General features: G+C 59.7%; 1 protein-coding gene across 2 annotated transcripts; it reads right to left on the bottom strand.

Moving 5' to 3' along the window:
• Positions 1 to 789: 789 nt before the first annotated feature.
• Positions 790 to 21,714, bottom strand: COL6A1 (collagen type VI alpha 1 chain). Of its 2 annotated transcripts, NM_001290868.1 has the most exon segments (35): positions 1,511 to 2,172; positions 2,295 to 2,324; positions 3,034 to 3,214; positions 3,311 to 3,494; positions 3,645 to 3,754; positions 4,042 to 4,175; positions 4,399 to 4,407; positions 4,665 to 4,701; positions 5,227 to 5,262; positions 5,769 to 5,834; positions 6,032 to 6,094; positions 6,401 to 6,436; positions 6,556 to 6,606; positions 6,728 to 6,790; positions 7,490 to 7,552; positions 12,881 to 12,943; positions 13,556 to 13,618; positions 13,808 to 13,843; positions 13,927 to 13,980; positions 14,072 to 14,134; positions 14,897 to 14,959; positions 15,159 to 15,212; positions 15,534 to 15,578; positions 15,671 to 15,697; positions 15,867 to 15,893; positions 15,993 to 16,037; positions 16,563 to 16,616; positions 17,419 to 17,463; positions 17,542 to 17,562; positions 17,705 to 17,725; positions 17,832 to 17,960; positions 18,133 to 18,292; positions 19,233 to 19,433; positions 20,865 to 20,994; positions 21,484 to 21,610. In NM_001290868.1, coding segments are annotated over 35 exon segments (3,084 nt in total). In that variant the 5' UTR covers positions 21,581 to 21,610; the 3' UTR covers positions 1,511 to 1,549.
• Positions 21,715 to 21,931: the final 217 nt, after the last annotated feature.

Genomic DNA, 21,931 nt, shown 5'->3' with positions numbered 1-21,931 from the left:
AGCGGTGGACCCTTACCGCCAGCAGCAGTCAGGTTCCCACGGAGCTGAGTGTGGCATTGGTCAGGGTCGAGCCCCTGGGAGATCCCTGACCTCCCCCGTTCCACAGGGGTGCTGCTCCCCCAGAGTCAGGACCCCCATTGCCTGGTGCTCTGCTCTCATGGCCCATCTTGTGTGGTGTTGGGGGGGGCGCCATCACCCCCAGGGGTCCCGCCCGAGCATGCTCTCCAGGGTCCCTTCCTCACTCCCGCCATGCCCATGTGGAGGCCCCTGGGCGACTCCTGCCCAAACTCCATCCTCTTTCTTCAGCTGTAGCCCACGCCACACCTCTCCCCTTTCCTCCCCCCACAGCCCTCTACCTGCCTTAACCCTTCCTCAGATGGGGGGCTTCTCCTGAAGACAGGGGTAGGGGCTGCAGGGTCGGGGGTGGGGCCTCTCTGCAGTCTGCTCTGAATCCAGGCTGGATTGCCCAGCCCCTGCAGACATCCTGGGGTGGTTTTGGGGCTGGAATGCTGGCCATCTGGGGGGACTTATCTCCCAGCAGCCCCCACTGCTTCCAATTCTACAGTCAGGGTGTCAGGCTTGTTCTCCCAGCTCCTCCCCAAGTACAGGGGACGGCCTTCAAGCTCCCGATTTTCCTCCAGACCTGGAAGAGGGATGTGGATGGATGGCGCCTGGCGGTGGAGGCACCTCTCAGGCCCTTAGACGCCTCAGCCCCTCTGAGTCCTCCTGTCGCTGCAAAGGGCAAGCACAATTGTGTGTTTAACTCCTCGGAACAATGACCACGGAAAGGAGAATGAAAACCTTTATTTGGAAAAGTTGCCCACGTGAACACGGTTGAGAAAAAACACAGAAAGAAGTAAAAGTAAAACTAAAGAACCAAGAAAATCTTCAATGAAATGTAGAATCAATCACTTCCTTGAGGAAAAAGGGCTTCGGCTTGTTTCTGATGAAACGCCTCACTGAGCCCCAGGGGCTGCGGCCAGGCCTCCGGCCCTGGGGTGGGGTGGGGCAGGATAGCACCTTCGCTCTGGGGTTTGCGGTCTGGGCTTTGCCATCAAGGAGGAGTCGTGGTTTCTGCTGGCAGGCGTGAGTGACAAGAGCCTCGTCAGGGGGTTCAGCTCACTAGGGATCACGCTCCTGTGCGAGTTCCCTGGGAGACCTGACTTTGGGGTGAGCGAGAGTTTCCTGAAGGACTCTAGGATCAGAGGGAAGTCAAGCTCTGGGTGGTGGTGGCAGGGGGGTGGTGGGGAGGGAAGGCCGTGACAGCTGACCCCAGAAAGGACAGAGAACCAGGTGCCAGGGCTCTGACTGGGATGAGGGGACGTGGACAGGCAGCAAGAGGAGGGCACTTTGGGTGCAGGTTCAGGCAGGCAGCAGAAGGGGGCCGGCAGATCCCCAGCACCGACACTCTGCTCTAGGGGGGTGGGCAAAGCATAGAGCATCGAATCACGGCTTTTCAAGCTTTCCCTTTAAAAAATCCTAGCTAGTCGGGTTGGTCAGGAACATTGGGTCCCCTCTTGCATCTGTCTCGGTGGCAGGGGCCAGGCCACTAGTCCAGCGCCACCTTCCTGGATACCGTCTGGTAGAAGACACCCCGCAGCAGCGCCTGGTAGCTGGGCACGCGGAACAGGTGGCGCTCGCCGAAGACCACGTCATACTCAGCCGCCTTGCCGGTGACCAGGACACGCACGTGGGGCTCGTTCACCTGGCGGCCCACCACCACCGCGAAGATCTCCAGGCCCGCCCGCTGGGCCTCCTGCACCGCCTTCTCAATGGTGGCTGGCGTGGCACCCTGCGAGTTGCCATCCGAGAAGAGCAGCAGCCTCTTCTTGGCGGCGGTGGATGAGGCCTCGCGGTAGAAGCGGGTCACGTAGCCCAGGGCGTCTATGACGTCGGTGGCATCATTGAAGAAGTCCATGGAGTCCACGGTGTTGGCCAGCACCGTGTAGTTCTGCAGGAACTGCAGGGCCGCGCGCTCCGGCCGCTGCTGCCCCGTGCCACTGTACTGCACCACCGCCACGCGCACGTCCTGGCCCGGGTCTGTCCGGCTCGCTGTCAGGAAGCGCTCTGCCAGCCGCTTGGCAAAGCGTTTGGTGATGTCAAAGTTGTGGCTGCCCACGCTGGCGGAGCCGTCCAGGAGGATGGTGATGTCGGCCGGGGAGGAGAAGATGACTGCGGGCGGAGCAGCTGTGAGCGTGCACCGCAGGCCCTGGGGCCTGCCCCGCTCCCTACGGCCTCCAGACCCTTCTTACCCAGCGCCCCCGTGAGCGCCCCACCCACCCCCCAGTACTCACTTGGGCAGGTGTAATCTGGACATTTCTTGTCTGTAAAAGAGAAAACCCCACAGCATGACCCAGCGATCACAAGGACTGCTGTTCCTCCTGTAACTCCCCAGAAAGAGGACGCCTGGCACTTCTGGGGTGGAGGCACGGCCACCACTGTCTCCACCCAACAGGAGGGGTGTCCCTTATTCCAGAGGGGGCCTTTGAGTGACAGAAGGGTCCTCCAGGCACCAGCCCTTCCAAGAGCAGGGAAACCAAGCTCAGGGCAGAGGAAGGGTGCGCTACAGCACAGGCCCCATGCCACAGGCCCCAGATAACATGGACTCCACTGTGCCAGTCGGGCCCTGAGTCTGAGCCTGAAGCATTCTCTAGTTGCTGACCAGCAGCTGCAGTGTGGACTCAGCTCTGATCCTGGGCCAAGCCCAGAGGGACGTGACAAGTGTGCCCCTTACGTGGGAGCCTCTGAGGGGTCTCAGGCTCCAAGGCCCACCACTGCCCACACATTTGGGTGCACCAAACCTCAGACCCCAGGGCACACGTGTGCAGTGGGAGGCCCCGGTGCAGCCCACACCCGGGGAACACCTGTGTGGATGCCGAGCCACAAGGGAGTCAGGCCACAGCCTGTAAGAACAGGGAGCAGCTCAGTGGGGAGTGGACACGCTGCTGGCCATGGGCATCTGCTGCCGCAGCCAGAGGTCACAGCAAGCGGAGAGCGGAGAGCAGAGCCACAGGGCCCACCTGCCATGCTCACCTATGCAGATCTGGGCGGTGATATTCTTCAGGAAGCCATCGTCCAGAAGCTCGGCATAGTTTTCCTTGACCAGTGAGATGCCCGGCCGTCCCTGGGGTGCCAGGCCTTGGCAGGAGATGACGTTGAGCTGGTCGGAGCCCGCGGCCAAGCCAAAGACATCCTTGATGCCCACGGAGACCACCTGGGGAGAGGGACAGTGTTGGTGTGGCCCTTGGTGGGGGCAGTCCCCTGAGCCCTTGGGCGTGAGGGTGACAGTGTGGTATGGAGGCCGCCCCACCTGGATGTCAGGGCCGCAGAGCACGCTGAGTGGGGTGGTGTCCCTCTGGGTGTCCGAGCGGCCGTCAGTGATGACCAGGGCAATGCGGTTGTTCGGGGTGGGTGGCAGCAGCCGGCTCCGGGTGTACTGCAGGGCCTCGCCCGTGAAGGTGCCGCCGCCCATCCACTGCAGCTTCTTGATGGCCCTGCAGGGCCACAGTACCATTAGGGTGGGAACCAGGAGTCAGGGGGCCAGGGGTCAAGGTCAGGGCCAGATCAGGGCCAGGGTCAGGGGTCAGGGCCCAAGGGGGCCTTGGGCTATGATGCGTGTGCAGGCGCCAAGCAGCCACACTCACTCCTTGAGGTCCTGGGCACTCCTGATGTTGGGGTCCCTCAGGTCCACGTGCTCCTGCATCTGGTTGTGGCTGTACTGCACCACGCCCGCATGCGACTGCCCAGGCTCAAACTGCTCAAGAGAGAGCCGCCGCCATGAGGAGCGCCCCCAGGGATCCCCGGGGTGCTGGTGCATCTCCCTGCTCAGGTTGCGCCTCCACCCACTCCCATCCCGGGTTGGACTGGCCCCCAGACCCCCAGGTGCTCTTGTTCTCTGCTGGGCTGGAGGCTTTGGCTTTTGAGAAACAAGGCATCTCTCTTGCGGCCCCCAGCACCCAGCCCTTCCACTCTGGTGTCAGGACAGACCCCTGCCTCCCTGGGAAACTTCATCCCCGAACAAGGCCAAGGAGGCCGCCTCACCTTGACCAGCTCGTCCTTGCTCAGCCGGTCAATGACCTTGACAATGAAGTCCTTGGCGATCTCGAAGTTCTGTAGGCCGATGCTCTCGGAGCTGTCCAGCACGAAGAGGATGTCGATGGGCCCGCACTTGCACTCTGCAGGCGGCAGGGGTGCGGTAAGCCTTGGAGCCCCTCCCAGGACCCCTCCAAAGCAGGGCAGAGAGGGGTGGGGGCTCAAGGACTGGGGGTCATGGAGAGAACTCCGGTACCCCCATCCCTGGTTGCGTGAATGACCAGGGGAGGACCGGCAGGCCAGCACCCAGGGCCAATCCCGGGGAGGGGGGGTGAGTCCACCCCCCAGGTGAAGAGTCAGACTCACCACAGCAAGCTGGGAAGAGAAGAAAGAGGTAATCATATGGTGTCAAGACTAACTTCCCAGCCAGCTCCCCCTGCACCCCTCTTGACTTTCTCATGGGAGAACCAGGCATGGAGACTCAACCCCCCAGCCAGGCCCCCCTCCCCCCTCCCCCCAACTTCCTCTCAGGAGGGGCCCACGTCTGCCCTCCTGCCTGCCCGCACCCCCGAGTCAGCATATGGCAGGACGTTCTTTCTCATCAGGGTAGGTATCAAGGGGGAGACACTCACAGCACATTTTCATGATGATGTCCAAAATCTCGCATTCCTGGGGGTGAGGGAAGAGATACTCCCAGGAGACAGAATTGGTTCTCCTGTGGCCCTCCCTGGGGAGTGAGAGGCTTCCCAGAGCTCAGGGGGTGAGGCCAGCCCTCCAGGTCCCCCTCCCCTGGGACTCCAGCTGGGACCACAGAGGGGCTGGGCTGGGCAGGGTGTCCCCCTTCCCAGGGCGTGCTCTGCTCTACCTGTGAGGCCCCTGCCTGCGGGGCATGGACATCTGATGTGGCCTCTGATGTGCGGCCACAGGTGTCTCACTGTGGCCATCACGTGTCCCCCTCATGGCTTTGTATGTTCCCTTACGACCAGCACACATCCCCATTGTGACTGTCCCATGCCCCCACGGCCCTTGTGTTGGCTGTGGCCTCCATGTGGCCCCCATGGCCTCCACGTGTCCCCCATGGCCTCCACATGTCTCCCTGTGGCCATCTGGTGATCTCTGCTGCCGTCAGGCTCCCCACCCCCACAGGAGCCTTGGCCAGAGTGGTCAGTCCCCAAGGATATTCACAATACTTACGTCTGGCCCTGGTGGTCCCACGTGTCCTGGGGGTCCCTGTCAGAGAAAGGATGGGAGAAGGATTGTCAGGGTGGACACTGGGGCCATGCTGATTTCTGGGCCGCAGATCTGACAGGAGCCCTTGGCTGATCCCCTTCATGCAGGGTCCCCCAGCCCTAGGGGGAGCCGAGGCTTCCGCACCTTGAAGGCTGGGGAACCTGCTACTGTCGTCCACCTGGTGACCACTGTCTGATTGTCTCTTCCTGGAGGTCAGTGGGAGCTCACTCCACCACGGGAGAGTGTCCCGGCGGGTCTAACGGTGCCCCCTTGATGGGCAAGGTGCCCAGCCTCACCCAGGTACCACCTGAGGCCCTACCATGCCTGTCACAGCTCTCCTGGAGACCTGCCTCCCCTTCTTCCCACCCCTTCGTGCTCAGCCCCCCAGACCCTGAAACTGCATGTCCCCCTAATCCTCCTGGAGCCCATCTCCAGACCCTTGCTCCCAGGTTCCCACCCCAGACTCCACAGCCTCAGGGAGGGCGCCTGCCCACCCATGGACTCACCTGGGGGCCTTCAGGACCTCGGTAGCCCTTTGCTCCTTTGGCGCCTCGTGGAGCAATGTCATTATTCTGGAAAGACACAGTGCAGTGTTGTAGGCTTGCAACACATGGCCAGACCAACTGCTATGAGCCTGGCCACCACCCCCTTGACCCCCAGAAGGCTCAGCCACCCTCGGAGCCACGTTCCCCTATGGTCTGTGGGCTCTGGGCCCTCGAGGCTGAGGTTGACTTAGGATGTCGCCAAACGTGGTGGGCTTTGCACTCACGTCCTCTCCGGGGTCCCCGGCTTCTCCCTCGTCCCCCTTGAGGCCAGGGTAGCCTTTGGTGCCCTGCAGGTGACGGAGAGCACATAGTTAGGGGGAGCCGGCCCAGGGTTGGGGTGGGTGCTGCGGCTCTGGGGGCAGGCCTCTGGGGCGGGCCATGCAGAGAACAGATCCCGAGGGGAGTGTCAGCCAGCAGGGTCACCCGGGGCTGAGCAGGGCCTAAGGAGACAGAGACACGGGTGGGGCCTTGGCGATGAGCAGGACTGTGTGCGTCTTCACGTGTTTGCTCAGGTGTAGGAGCAATGTGCTTACATGAGCATGTGTGCCTGTGTGCACCTCCCATGGCCAACAGAGCAGATGGTGTGTACTCACGTTTATCCCAGGAGGACCTCTGCTGCCTGGATAGCCCTGGAGGAAGTGGGAAAGTCACATCAGTCATACCAGTCACACCAGAGGGGCAGCCCCAGCCAGAGAGCCATGTGCCCCCCTGGCTTAAGGGGGCGTCAGGCAGGACTCTGGGTACTCACGGGAAAGCCGGGGAAGCCTTCGGTGCCATTCCCGGGGGGGCCGTCTTCACCCTGGGAGAGCAGATGGAGTCCAGCCACTGCAGTCCTGGACTCGCCCAGGCCAGCTGCTTCCAGATTCTGGGCCCCAGGCAATCTCCCACCCAGGATGTACCCTTTGCCCTGCGTCACTCACCCTCTCACCCATCAGCCCGGGGTCTCCAGGGGGGCCTGCAGGCCCCGGAGCTCCTTTAGGGCCCTAAGGAGGAGAAAATGAAGTGGACTCTGGGTAGCAAGCCACACAGGCTCGGAGGCACGAGGCCTCCTGGAGGAAAGAGGAGAATTAAATAAGTTAATATGTTTTCATGCAGCATATAGATTACTCAAAGACAGGCTTTTAAACCTGGAATCCTGGAGGCCATGCCACCTTTGGGCCTTAGAGGCTACACCTGCCCCATGTCCACCCAGGGAGTGACCCAAGAAGGAGGTGACCAGAACAGGGACAGGGACCCATGGGGTCGCTGTGGGGGATTCACACCCAAGAGCCCAACCACAGTGGGTGGAGGAGCCAGCAGACACACCACAGGCACGGCCAGCACCAGCATGTCAGCAAAGTTGAAAAATCGTTAAGGTCTAAGTTCATAATGAGAAAAACAACAAAAAACCTTCTCAAGTCAAATTCATAAGGCATAACACACAAAGAAAGAAAAAAAGGAAAAAAATAAGTCAAACTGTTGATGCTGTTTCTCTCTGGGGGGGGAGGGGTTAGATTTCAATTCTCTTTCTTTCTAATATTTTTCTGCATTTTCTAAATGTCATCAGAGTCACACATTCCATGAAGTGAAATGAAACATTTATGTGTAGGAGCCCGGGGGTTCTCCCAAAGAAGTCTGGGTGGGGGGCGGGGACAGGGGTCAGGCTAGTCCCTGCTGGGATAGCGTCAGGGAGGGCTACTCACCTCGGTCCCAGGGGGTCCCTCATCGCCTCGGTATCCTTTTGGCCCAATGGGGCCAGCCTCGCCCTGCAGAGAGAGGACACACCCGATGGGCCCCTTCTGACCCAGTGGCCCCCGGCCCCACACCCCACCCTTGCTGGCTGCTCCATCCTGCTGCTCCCTGGGGGCCATCGTCTGCCTTCCCATCCAGGCTTTTGGCCCCCCATGGACTCCACAGACCCCTGACCTATCTTGGGACAGGAAAGGGATGGGAGTGGCCCTGTGTGGTGATGCCTCCTGGTCCCCAGTAGCGCATCCTGGGAACTCAAGGAACCACCTGAGACACGGAAACACCAAACTGGGTGGAGTTCCTGGGGCGCCCACTGCGGGGGGATGGGGATGCCCACCTCAGAGGAATGCAGGGCGCCCACTGCGGGGGGACGGGGGCGCCCACTGCGGGGGACACGGGGTGGGCGAGGCCTGGTGGCTGGGTGCATAACAGGAGAATGGGACCCTATCCTCAGTTTCTCAGTGGCCTTTTCTTGCGATTTGGGAAAACATATTTCCCAGGATCTTCTGCATGGACCCTGGTGTCCGAGCCGACCTCCTGTTGGGTCTGGAGTCGGGAGGGGCTTGTGGGGCCCCGACAGGGTCAGGAGGGCGGGGCTGAGTTCAGAAGCAGAAGACCTGGGGGCAGGGAAGTTGAACGTGCAGGTGACCAAGTGCCACCTGGGTTGGGAGCCACTGGTCCAGAGGGCACCGTCCCTAGTTGGTCACAGGCTGGGGGGACACAGGGCCCCCTCCCGAAGGAGGCAGACATTCCCAGCAGTGTCCAGGGTTCCTGCGGCCTAGGAGGGGCCTCCCTTTGCCCCACACTCTCGGCAGCTTCCTTTTATTGCAGCGACCAATTACTCTAAAAACTAACACGGCTGGGATGCACCCAGGACCCCACGCTGGGTCCCGCCTCCAGCATTTTGTGCCGTTAGAGTTTAATGGCTTCCCGACAGTGCCACAGGAAGGACCTGGGCAGAATGTGTCAGCGCCACTGGCCGGGAGCGCTCACGGCTCCTCAGTTACCGTCCAGGGAAGGCCAGGGCCTGGGAGGTGGCCTGGCAACAGGGCCTGCTCAGCCTGAGGCCACAGGAATCAGTTATGGGAACGGGGTGGACACGGAAAGAGCAGGGGTGGGTGACAGTCATTCCAGAAAGAGACACGTAGAGATGAGGGGCTTTAAACCTGATGGAACCGTATTTCAATCATTGAGACAGACTGCACTCGTGTGCATTGTGACCATGGGCTGTTCACTGAAAAAGCCACGCAGGGCAAGCCCACCCCTCTTCCACTGCTGGAGTCTACGCTCCTGACAAATCAGAGGTGAGCAAAACCACACTGAAAGGGGTGAGTGCATCTGTAAATCTTTGTGCACAAGCAGGACAACCTCAACTGCAAGGGATCCCAGACAAGCTCAGGACAGATGAGAACAATGTCTGCACCATGGGGGCAGCCCCCCATCCCCTACCACCGCGGGGAACACAGACCCTGGCGGGAAGTGATCACCTGCATGAACAGCCCAGCAGAGACCACACTCAGCCCACAAACACACCAACAGTCAAACCGGGAGACGAGTAAATGTGCGGAGCCAGAGTCTCATCACAGCTCATGTTGGCAGAGGTGTGTGTGCAGCTTGTTTTACACTCTTGGGGGAGTGTGAGTGGGGGCCAGACGGGCAGGTAGGTAGGATTATTCTGCAAATGTCAACTCACACACACAACACTGGGGCTGAGACATTTTGCTGCCAAGGATTTACATTCTGGATATTGCCTTGGAAGTTCTTCGGGATGCATGGACGAGCAAGTGGGTGGGCAGATAGATGGATGGATGGATATACATACATCCATGGATATATGACAGATGACTAGATAGATGGGTAGATGGATAGATGGATAGATACACACATGTGTACACATTGTAAAAAAAAGCAAAAAGGCAAAATGGCTGTCTGAGGAGGCCTTACAAATAGCTGAGAAAAGAAGAGAAGTTCAAGGCAAAGGAGAAAAGGAAAGATACACCCATTTGAATGTAGAGTTCCAAAGAATAGCAAGGACAGATAAGAAAGCCTTCCTCAGTGATCAGTGTAAAGAAATAGAGGAAAACAATAGAATGGGAAAGACTAGAGATCTCTTCAAGAAAATTAGAGATACCAAGGGAACATTTCATGCAAAGATGGGTACAATAGAGGACAGAAATGTTATGGACCTAACAGAAGCAGAAGATATTAAGAAGAGGTGGCAAGAATACACAGAAGAATTATACAAAAAAGATCTTCATGACCTAGATGACCACGATGGTGTGATCACTCACCTAGAGCCAGACATCCTGGACTGCGAAGTCAAGTGGGCCTTAGGAAGCATAACTACCAACAAAGCTAGTGGAGGTGATGGAATTCCAGCTGAGGTATTTCAAATCCTGGAAGATGATGCTGTGCAAGTGTTGCACTCAATATGCCAGCAAATTTGGAAAACTCAGCAGTGGCCACAGGACTAGAAAAGGTCAGTTTTCATTCCAATCCCAAAGAAAGGCAATGCCAAGGAATGTTTAAACTACTGCACAACTGCACTCATCCCACATGCTAGCAAAGTAATGCTCAAAATTCTCCAAGCCAGGCTTCAATAGTACATGAACTGTGAACTTCCAGATGTTCAAGCTGGATTGAGAAAAGGCAGAGGAACCCGAGATCAAATTGCCAACATCCTTTGGATCATATAGAAAGCAAGAGGGTTCCAGAAAAACATATACTTCTGCTTTATTTACTATGCAACAAAGCCTTTGACTGTGTGGATCACAATAAACTGTGGAAAATTCTGAAAGAGATGGGAATACCAGACCATCTCAGACCTACCTCCTGAGAAATCTGTATGCAGGTCAAGAAGCAACAGTTAGAACTGGACATGGAACAACAGACTGGTTCCAAAACATCAAGGCTGTAGATTGTCACTCTGCTTATTTAACTTCTATGCAGAATACATCATGCAAAATGCCGGGCTGGATGAAGCACAAGCTGGAATTAAGATTGCCGGGAGAAATATCAATAACCTCAGATACGCAGATGACACCACCCTATGGCAGAAAGTAAAGAAGAACTAAAGAGCTTCTTGATGAAAGTGAAAGAGGAAAGTGAAAAAGTTGGCTTAAAGCTCAACATTCAGAAAACTAAGATCATAGCAAATAGATGGGGAAACAATGGAAACAGTGACAGACTTTATTCTTTTGGGCTCCAAAATCACTGCAGATGGTGACTGCAGCCATGAAATTAAAAGACGCCTGATCTTTGAAAGAAAAGCTATGACCAACCTAGACAGCATATGCAAAAGCAGAAACATTACTTTGCCAACAAAGGTCCATCCAGTCAAAGCTATGGTTTTCCAGTAGTCATGTATGGATGTGAGAGCTGGACTATAAAGAAAGCTGAGCTCTGAAGAATTGATGCTTTGGAACTGTGGTGTTGGAGAAGAGTCCCTTGGACTGCAAGAACATCAAACCAGTCCATCCTCAAGGGAATTAGTCCTGAATATTCATTGGAAGGACTGATGCTGAAGATGAAGCTCCAATACTTTGGCCACCTGAATCGAAGAGCTGACTCATTGGAAAAGACCCTGATACTGGGAAAGAGTGAAGGCAGGAGGAGAAGGGTATGACAGAGGATGAGATGGTTGGATGGCATCACTGACTAGATGGACATGAGTTTGAGAAAGCTCTGGGAGTTGGTGATGGACAGGGAAGCCTGGTGTGCTGTAGTCCATGGGGTTGCAAAGAGTCAGACATGACCGAGCAACTGAACTGAATGGACACATGTACACAAGTGATGGGTGGATAGACAGATAAAGATGGATAAACACATGGACGGACGGACAGATGAGCTGACTGAACAACAGATGGATGTTGATATTTTTGACAGTATTTTTCTGTAAAGCAAAACACTGCAGACAATCTACACACAGTCCATGCGAATGATGAGGGGCAGGAAGCAGACCCTTCCAAGGACGCCAAGAAAGAGGCCCCATCGCAGGCCAAGGGTATCCAGCCCTGGCTGCACCCTGCATCTCAGGGGCCCTCAGGGGCTTGTGGGTCCCGCGGGCAGCCCTCGCCCCACGGGAGGTGGTGGGTGGAGTGCGGGGCTCGCAGGACCCAGCTCCCGTGCCGTGCATCTTCACCACGCACGTTGATCCGTTTGCTACGTGTTCACGTGCGTATGGTCTGTCTCCCCACCGAACTGCCAGCACGCCTGCCCCATGAGGCTGGCACCAGGCTGTGTGCCCTCCTCCCAGTGCTTCTCCAGGGTGGGCTGGAGCTTGAGTGGGTTCTGCAGACCTCTTCCAGGACCCACTGGCCACCAGGAGTGCCAGGACACCACCAGAGCCCCAGCATGGCCTGGCCAAGACCACCCATCAGTGTGGTGTGGCAGCTTCAACAAACCCGACAGCCAGGCTCCTGCCTTGCCCCTCTGGCCAAGGCCTGCTCAGTGGTGACAGCCCATCCCAACCTGCCTCGCCTCCGTGTGCATTCTCTCACTCCACATGCCCTCCACTTGCGAACCAAACCCTGTGGCAGGACCCAGTCAGGGTCTGGAGAAGATGGGCTGAGAGTACCAGTAACAAGAGGGGAGCCGTCGGGCCCGATGCTCCCTGGGGGAGTAGTCTCAGCTCTCCCATCCAGCCGCTCATAGCTTCCAGCCTATTCCCTGAATGCTCCTCCCGCCCAGCCCACTGCTTCCTCAGGCCTCCACTGTCTTCCCCTCCCCTAGCATGGCCTCTAGAAGGTCACGCCCAGGAATTCTGGAATGTTCCTTGGACTGACACTCCCAAGTCAACTTCCTGCCAGCATCTCACCCCCGGGGCTCCAAACCCTGAGGGAGGTTTACACAGTTCATCTCCGGTATGGTGCCTGTCTCGGCTCAGTCTTCCGAGACCTCGCCCGTCTCCCCAGGCTGGAGGGGTCCCCAGGGCCCAGGCTCTAGCACGCCTCTGCTGCTGGCAGCCCTGCCCCCACTGATCTTGATGGCTCACTTCCCGGCTTCCACCCTCACTGATCTCTTCCAGCACCAGCCACACCAGGGCACCCTCCCCACTCTGAGGGCAGCGTTGGGGGCAGCATGGGGGGGTCTTTGCTCAGGGTTGTGTCCTGGCAGTGCCCACCCAGGGACAGGGCTCCCCCTGTGAGCACTGGTCCACCTTGCCAATCCGTACCAGCCCCCTGGCCGCCATCCCCCAACCCCAGACACCCCAGGTCTCCAGGCCACACCCCCACAAGGAAGCACCTGGGTGTGCAGTGAAGAGACCTCCCCCTGCATCTGTGAGCTGCTCCCATCTGGCAGCACCACGCCCTGCTCCCCCCACCACCGCCAGCCAGGCTTCCTACCGGGTCACCGGGGACACCGACGGGGCCTTCTCGTCCCTGGTCACCTTGGGGTCCAGCTTCACCCTGGGGAGGAAAAGCCACTGAGGAGGAGACGGAGGAGGATGGCTGCCCTGGGGGCCACTGGCTGAGGCCCGGCAGCTTCTGTCATCCGCTGCGCGTGGCCTCGCTTCCTTCTCACCCCTGTCCTCCAACGTGGCACGTGCTTGGCCATCAGGGGACTCGTGTTTTCAAGGGGCCATGATGAGGGGCCGATACCCCTGCCGAGGCCTGGAGGCAGCTCATTTCCACGCCCCACCTCCCCCAGGCAAGGGTTGGGGGGGCACTGGCCACACTCCTTTCTGTGAAATGTAAACTCAAGAACAAGCAGGGCGATGCTGACGCCGTGGTGGGCGGAGCAGGGAGGCCTAAGGATTTGCGTTCTGCCTCTAATTCGAATCTGTTGCTGACCTTTCTCTGCAGCTCGGGGCCTGGGGGACAAGGTCCCACACAGGCAGTGGGCAGGAGAGGGGGATCTTTGGGACATGGGAGTCCAGGGTGTGGGTCACCCACATCTCAGGGCCAGAGGGTCATGGTGGCCTGTCCTTGATTCTGATGGCCTGATCCCAGTCTGGGCCGGTCTCTGCCCCCCCCACCCCCCGAGGGCATGGGGGTCCCAGCTTGGGGACAGTGACTCACCGGGTCTCCTCTTGGGCCCCGTGCACCTGGGGTCCCTCGAGGTCCTCTTTCCCCAGGGCCGCCCTGTGTGGAGGGAGCAGAGGCGGTGAGGTGTGGGGTAGGAGCCCAAGGCCCGGGCTTGGGGCGGTCCCCCCAGCAGATGCCAGGATGTGTGGTCTCTCCGTCTCATGCCCTGCCCTGTCCACCTGGGGCCACGTGGGCCACACCAGTCACACCGGCCACTGACTGGTGAGGCTCAGAGCACCCGCTCACCCTCTCTCCGGGGGCTCCGTCTGGTCCTGCATTTCCCTAGAGTAAGAGGAATCGACATGAGTTCATCAGCAGCAGGATCTCCGTTGAGTCTGGGGTGTCACGGGCAGGAAGGCTCCTACCTCATCGCCGGCTTCTCCCTTCTCTCCCGGGGGACCGGGCTCTCCAGGCTCACCCTGAGAACAACAGCACAGACCGTCTCCTCTGACCCTGCGGCCCTCCCAAGTACGGGCACCCCCACTGCATCAGGGAAATGTGCACGCTCACCTCATCTCCGGGGGGCCCCGTGTTCCCTGGCCTCCCAGGCTCCCCGTCTGCTCCGGGCTCACCCTGGAAAGACCTGAGGGTCAGCCTTCAGGAGGCCGTGCCTGGCTATCCTGGGGGCCCATGGCCCCACGCTGGGCCCCCTCACCCAGGCTTCAGGCTGCGGTCCCTGACGACCCTAGCTACCCACATCTCTGCACCAAACCCACTTCCCAGGTTCAGACACTGCCCATGGCAGGGGCCAGCCAGGCCCTCGGGAGCGGAAGCCTGGGGTCGCCAGGCTGGGGGCTGGCACCCTCAGACCTCAACCACACTCCAGGACATCCGTGTTGCTAGGATGCGTTTGGGACAGAATCCGTGTTACTCCTCCAACTTTTCCAGTACTTCCTGTTGCTGAAAACTCAGAGAAATATCAGCAACAGATTCGAATTAGAGGCAGAAAGCGAATCCTCAGGCCTCACTGCTCTGCCCGCTGCAGTGTGAGTATCTCCCTGCTTATTCTTGAGTTTACATTTCACGTGAGCGGGTCGATCCTGGGTTGACTGGAGAGCTGCAGGCTGCAGGGACGGTCTCGAGGTGCCCAGAGAGGCCTCAGACTGACGGGCAGGTGCAGGAAGTGCAATGGGGGCGGGACACGCCCAAGGCTAGGCACCCAGTACTCTCCCGGGCAGAGGTTCCCATGCCCATCCCTGCCAGCCCGGGAAGGGCAGTGGGGCCTGGTCCCCACATTAAAGCCGAGAACCTGCTTCCAGAAGGAATTTCTCCTCAATGCCAGGCGGGTCGTGAAGCCCCAGCTGGGCCCACCTTCTGTGGGCTCGAGTCACTGACCTTCTGTCCTTTCAGTCCGAAGGCACCTGCATCACCCTTGGGCCCGGGGGGTCCTTGGATACCCTGGGGAGAGGATGCAGAGTCAGAGCATAGTCTGAAACGGCAGCCACTGGCAGCCACTTGCCGGTGAGGGACAAGCCAGCAGGGCAGGTCCCCAGGCCACAAGGCATGCGTGACTTTGCATGGTTGGCAAGAGGGTTGAGGCAATTTTCACTTCTGAGAGCTTACAGCCTTAAGATGTGGGTGAGAGAAAGTGACTTACATCGAATCCGGGTGAGCCCTTGCAGCCTGGCAGGCCAGGGTACCCTGTCTCCCCCTGCAAGGAGGAAGGTGGGTTTGGGGAATCAAGCCTCTCAGCTCTGGCTCATCCACCATTTCCCAAGAAAGTTCCCCCCAGTGGAAGATGCTTGGCTGGGTAGCTTAGGGTCCACTGGGACCTGAGGCTTGGCAGGAATCAGCAACAGATTCTAATCAGAGGCAGAACGCGAATCCTGCCTTCCATGCTACCTCAGAGGTGCCCAGGGTGGCCACCCATGAGACCCCTACACACCCACCTCCTCGAGGATAGCCAGCCTGGCCCACCATCCCTTCCCCGAAATATGTGCCCCGCCTCCACCCTCCCCGAGCTCAGGGTGACCTTCATGCCATCCACGCCGTCCATGCCACGCTTTCCCTTCTCGCCCTGAGAAGTGAAAAAATCAAAGGTCAGACGAAGGTCAGATTGCACCCCCACAGGGCAGTGTCCCCACCAGCTGTGCCCCTCTGGCATCTCACCTTGTAGCCTTTGGGTCCCCTGGAGCCCTGTGGAGATAGAAAGGGAGGGTGAGGGGCTTGGTCTCCCCATCGTGGGGTGAGGCACCCCCAGCTCATTGCAGCCCCGCCACGCCACGAACGGGCAGCTTTGTCCTTGTCCAGAGTAGGGGGCCACTCCATGCCCCAGGGACACGTCCCACAGCCTCAGGTCACTCACCTTCTCCCCTCGGCTCCCTTTTTCTCCCTACACAGCAAACAGAGGAGAGGAAGGGGCTGTGAGGGGTGCCGGAGGCCTGATGCCCTAAGGCCCAGGGCAAGGCCGCATGGGGGAGGAGAGACCCACCTTCATGCCCTGGTAGCCAACGGGTCCAAGGTCCCCAGGTCTTCCCTGCGGCAGAGGAGGGGGGAGTGTTAGACATCCCTGGGAGCAGGAAACCCCCACCCAGCCCCTCACTCCCCACCCTACTCAAGCCTGGTCAGCTGGAGAGACCCGGCAGGCTGACCACTGACCTGTGTCCAAGAAGCGCCCTGCTGTGGAAGCCCAATCCCACTCCTGGGGGCTCTCAGTGGAGCTCCAGGGAGGGAGAGACACAGGGCCCCCCCCGGGGTGGAGACCACCACGGCTGAAGCAGAGGCCACCTGCTGGCCGACCCCTGCCACCTGTCCTCTGTGAGCAGGTGGGCCTGTGGGGGGGCGGCTGAGGGGTGTGGGGGTCTGCCCGGGTTGCGGTGCTGGAGGGCCAGCTGTGCCATGTGCCCCCGAGTCCTCATCACCCCCAGGAGCCGTGTCCTCTGAGGATCAGGCCACATGGTGCTCATGAAACCAGTCATCCTTCTGGAAGTTTCTGCAGTCTGGCTCCCTGGCCTCTGGCTGCTCAGTGTCCCAACCCCTCAGTCAGGTACCCGGCACTCACAGGCTCTCCAGCTTCTCCTTTCTCTCCTGGGAGCCCCGGCTTCCCTCTTTCTCCCTAGAACAGAGAGCAGATCATGGTCAGAGGGCAGATTCCATTTATTTCTAAAAAGCTGGTGAAAGGAAGCCCCTACTTGCTAACAAAAAAAAGTCTATGAAGCTATTCCATCCCATCTCCAGCATCTACATGGTTTCCAGTCACCTTTCCCATGGTCTAGGGTGTGAGACCAGGCCCAGGGTCTCTGCCATACACTCCGCCAAGCCCTGGGGCTGCCTGGCGCCAGCAAAAATAACCCTGACTCTTTTCTGTCTGCCTGTTCTTGCTGCCGTGCTGGGCCCCCAGGGGCGGGTGGGAGGGCAGGGTGGATGCAGTCTGGAAGCCCCCTGTGGGAAGTTGGCCACATGGCTCCATGGCCACTGGACTTGACACTTTCCAGGAAAAGCCAGAAATACAGAATTTCATGAGTGAGCTCCCGGGTTGTGAATACTAGCCACGAATTTTGTTTTCCAGTCCGGCCTCGGGCCCATGTGTGCATCCATCCCAAGGCAGGCCCACCTCCAGGAGCAGAGCCACAGGGACCCTCACTCCAGGAAGGCCATGCCGTCCACCACGGGAAGGAGGCTGGGGCAGCAGCCCCCACTCCACGGCAGCCATGGCCACCACATTGGCTGTGGGGTCACCACGCCTAGACCCTCTCCCATGGCTGGGACACCTGCTCAGCACAGCAGGTGGGCGGTGGGGCTGAGGGCAGCTGCCTGGGGTCCAGCTGCACCCCTAGACCTGGCGCCAGCCTGTAGGGTATTTCTCCCAGGCTTCCCCCCTCCATCAAGGTAAGCACCGGCAGGATGTGGCCACTTACCTCGTACCCAGGGTCGCCTCGAGGCCCGGGGGGTCCTCTGGCGGGCTGCAAGACACAAAAAGAAGTCAGTGGGGGCACCATTGGGGCAGCCCAGGGGTGGGGGTGGGCAAGGGCCACACTCACCTGGCACTCGAAGGAGCAGCACTGTGGGATGGGAGGAGGACAGAGGGACATGTTAGGAAGCGTGGGCATGGCCACGCCAGCCGCCCGTGCTCAGGCTGCTGGTGGAGGAACAGGCGCTGGTGATGCCAGGGCGGGGGGTGGGGTGGGGGGGGGAAGCGCTTACCACTTGCTCCACATTATTTTTCTGAAAAGTGAGAGAGAAAAGTCAAATCAGCTTCCATTCCTGGGCACAGGGTTTCTGGCACCTGGACTCGGCGGGGTGCTGGGGTGGGCCTGCAGGCGGCGCTCACGATCATGTCCGTGATGGTTTCAATGGTCTGGCTGATGACTTCCTCGGCGTCGCGGCTCTGCCCCCAGTCGGCCGCCGTGAAGTTGCGCCGGTACGTGTGGTCCGTGGCGATGATGCTCAGACGTGGCTCCTGCCGTGGATGCAACCAGAGCGAGGGTGAACGTCAGTGACAGTGGGAGCGCCGGGCCCTCCCCTCCTCTGCTCCCCTGGAGCCCAGTCCCTCAGGCTATGTCCTTACCCCTCTCCCATTGTAGTCCCTGGGAACCCCCTCCCTCCACTGCAGGCCCTGGGGGGTGCCGCACCAGGTGGTCGGGCGTGATGGCCACGGAGAAGACTTTGATGCCCAGATGCTTGGCCTCGTTCACAGCATCCTCCAGGCCCCCGCAGGGCTCCTTGTAGCCCTCCAGGGGGTGCCCGTCAGTCACCACGACCAGGTACTTGTTCTCCTTCAGGTGGGAGCCCCTGCAGGGTGTGGAGGAGGTGAAGCCACCTGGCCCAGCCTCCTCAGGCCACCGCTGACCCTCACAGCCCAGGGGCCCATTGGGACCACATCGCTGAGACCCCGAGGCTGGAGGTGAGGGGCAGGGGGCTAGAGACCCCAGAGGGAGATGCAGACCCAAGGGTGGCTCTCAGAGCAGTGTTTCCAGTTTCTCTGTGCTGATCTGGCCACAAGGTGGGCTTACGGAAAGGGATAAGAGTTGAACCATAAAAAAGGTGAGCACCAAAGAACTGATACTTTTGAACTGTGGTGTTGGAGAAGACTCTTGAGAGTCCCTTGGACTGCAAGATCAAACCAGTCTATCCTAAAGGAAATCAGTCATGAATATTTATTGGAAGGACTGATGTTGAAGCTGAAGCTCCAATATTTTAGCCACCTAATGTGAAGAGCCGACTCACTGGAAAAGACCCTGATCCTGGGAAAGGTTGAGGGCAGGAGTAGAAGGGGTTGACGGAGGATGAGATGGTTGGAGGGCATCACTGATTCAATGAACATGAATTTGAGCAAGCTCCAGGAGATGGTGAAGGACAGAGGAGACAGGCAGGGCTGCAGTCCATGGGGTCGTAGAGTGGGACACAACTGAGCAACTCAACAGCAACATAGGAAAGGATATTAAAACAGAAAATAAAGTTATGTGGGGTCACATTTCAGGACCCCTCTGCCTTCAGTGGTTGAGGACACAGTGGATAGCTGGAGGGAGGGACAGAGTGGTAGAGAGTGAGGGGGCAGGCTGGGCGGTGGCCACCAGCATGACCCCCTCGGGCACTAGGTCTGCTCTGGGGACCTCAGGCACCAAAGTCCGCCAGCCAGCGGGCACCGACCAGGCAGCGCTGGGCACTCCCCAGGCAGAGCTACGGCAGTGGGGGGCGGGGCGCGGGGCACCATAGGGCGGCAGGCACTGACCCCACGAGCAGCTCCTCCAGACCCTTCTTGATGGCGCAGTCGGTATAGGTGCCCTTTCCGAAGTACTTGACAGCGTCCACGCTGCTCTTAAGCTCGTCGCGGCCGCTGGGCATGCGCGTGAGCCCACGGATGATCTCCACCTCGTCGCTATAGTGCAGCGCTCCCGCATTCCACACCAGGTTGCGGTCACAGCGGTAGTACCTGAGGGCCCAGGATGGTGAGCGGGCCTCCCCACACCCCGGCCCGCTCTCCTCCCCTGCTCAGCGGGGTCACCGGTGGACAGACGGCCAGTCTCCTCTCACACCGAGAGGGAGGAGCCTGTGGCCCCGTGAGCAGCCCCGAGACACTGGTCCCCGTGCCGGGGGGCACATGGTGGGGAGACGGTGGTGGCCAGGAGGGCGGGCCCAGCCAGCTAGTGACCACCATGTCCCCTGATCTCCAGGGCCTCAGATGAGGAGCCGTGAGCCAAGACCCTATCCCAGGGCCATGGAGTGGGGGACAGACTCTGCATAGACAGCAGTGGAGCCGGTGACAGGGCACAGGGGGAGGGAGGGGATAGGACCCCTGGATTTGAGTGGCTTCTTCTCTCTGCCCTGGTCACTTTGGCCGAGGATCTCAGGCGGTAGCCAGGCTCCTCCAGCCCATCAGCAGACGGGTGACAGAGGCCTCTGTGGGGCGCCAACAGCCCCAAAGGCAGGAAGAGCCCCCAGTTCACAATTGGAGTGAATGAGATACGGGGCCAAAGCCCCCCAGAGTGGGATTCTGGGTCACCTGGCTGCCCCCTGCTCGCTCTATGAAACTTGTCCACACCTGGGCCCTCCCTGGCCTTCATAAACCCGGGCATTTCAGGAGGTCTGGGGTTTCGGTCCCACCGTGCCCTGCATTGGGCAGACGGTCCTCCTTCCCTGCAGCCTTTCTGGTGGGTGGGAGGCTGGGAGCCTGTGTCAGGGGGTCAGTGGGTCAGAATGGGAGGAGGGGTGTGGCCTGTGAAGGTGGGGGAGATGGGGTGGAACCTGGTTCTGAACTTAGCCCGCCCCCTGGCCCGGCCCCACCTCCTTGCAGGCGTGTCCCGTCCTCGGCCACACCCACTGCCAGGGGCTCCCCCACGTGTGAGTGGATGGATGGATGGATGCAGCATGTTGCCCCCATAGCCAACACCAGGCTGGGGCCCCTCTGACCAGGACACTGGACACGGGGCACACTGAGACCTCGGGTCTGGGACTTGGGCTGTGACCGTCTACTTGGGCAACCATCAGTGTCCAGGTGGCTGGTGAGGGGCGCCCCCTCTAGGTACCAGGAAGACCCACAGGGCCTCAGGCCAGCTTCCCAAGCCGGCTCAGGGATGGGGAGGGGAGCTGTTCAACACTGCGTTTGGGGAGCTCAGGCTGTAGCACTGTCCCCCTTGGCCCTCCTGGCTAAACAGCCGGCTCCATCTCAACTCAGTCTCTTTCTAGCCCATCTGAACCACACAGCCCCAGGGGAAGGGACTCAAGTGGCCTGGCCAACACTGCTCTTCTCAGATGGGGACAATGAGGCCCAGCTCTGCCTGCTGGCTGTGGCAGGGGAGACACCAGTCTGTCTCCCCCACCCTCCAAGAGGATGGTGGACGGGAGGAGGAAGACAAGGTCCTACCTGTCCTTCAGGTTGTCAATGAAGCGCTTGGTGAAGGACTTGACCTTGTCCACCAGGGCCCCATAGGGCTTCAGCCTCAAGGCCACACTCTCGGAGGTGTCCAGCACAAAGAACAGGTCCACAGGGCAGTCTGGGCCAGGGACAGGAGGAGAGGCTCAGCCCTGCGCTCCCCCTTCCCCAGGGGAGCCCCCCCAGCCGCACTGGCCACTTCCCCAGCCAGTCACCCCCTTATACCAAGTCAGGCCCCAACACTCCTAAAAGAGCAAGGAGATGTTTCGCATTGTGTTTCCAAGTTGAATTTAAAACTACCAGGGAGGGGCTTGACCTTCAGGAGAGGGTGGGTAGGACCAGGTGACCGTTTCCTTTCTGACCACAAGGAAGGAATCAGAAGGAGCTGATGATGGAAGCAGAGGGGGTGCAGTGCCCACTGAGGACAGACACTCAGGGGGCACAAGAGCTGAGACCCGGTGAGGCCCATCCTCCTCCCCAGGGTCCCCCGCCAGCTGGGCCGCATCTAAGTGCTTGAGCATCATGGCAGGGGCCGGGGTCCCCTGGACCTCACACCGGATGCGTCTGGTCCAGGCCGGCCTCGCCCAACAGATGCGGCAAGTCCACTCACCTTGGAAGGCGATGGCCCTTGAGGCCACGGTGTCGTCCTGCGCGGAGGCCCAGCAGGCCTGCAGCAGCAGGGGGAGCAGAGCGCGGGGCAGCCTCATGTCACCGGCCGTCGTGTCACCATGGAGCAAGGGCTGGGGGCAGGGTGGGCTGCAGTGACCGTGATGCTGGCCGCGCAGAGAGAAGTCGTGTCTGCTCCCGTTCCGGAGTTTCAGCCCAGGAGGGAGGGAGGGGTGGAAGGAGGAGAGGGTGGAGGAGGAGCCTGGTGGGGGGCGTCGCTCCCAGCTCTGGGTGAGTCACTCCCTCTCCCCTCCCCCTGGAGCCCTCGGCAGCAGGATTTACCTCCCTGGTTTATGAGGACTTTTATTTGCTTACGGTTCTCATGTTGAGTTTAAGAAGTCTGAAAAAGAGTGCATAACCCAAGACGAATTTCCCTGAAACATGTTTTGGGC

This window comes from Bubalus bubalis, chromosome 1 (assembly GCF_019923935.1).
Source record: "Bubalus bubalis isolate 160015118507 breed Murrah chromosome 1, NDDB_SH_1, whole genome shotgun sequence".
NCBI classification, from domain to species: domain Eukaryota; kingdom Metazoa; phylum Chordata; class Mammalia; order Artiodactyla; family Bovidae; genus Bubalus; species Bubalus bubalis.
This window is presented reverse-complemented; position numbering and strand designations above follow the sequence as displayed.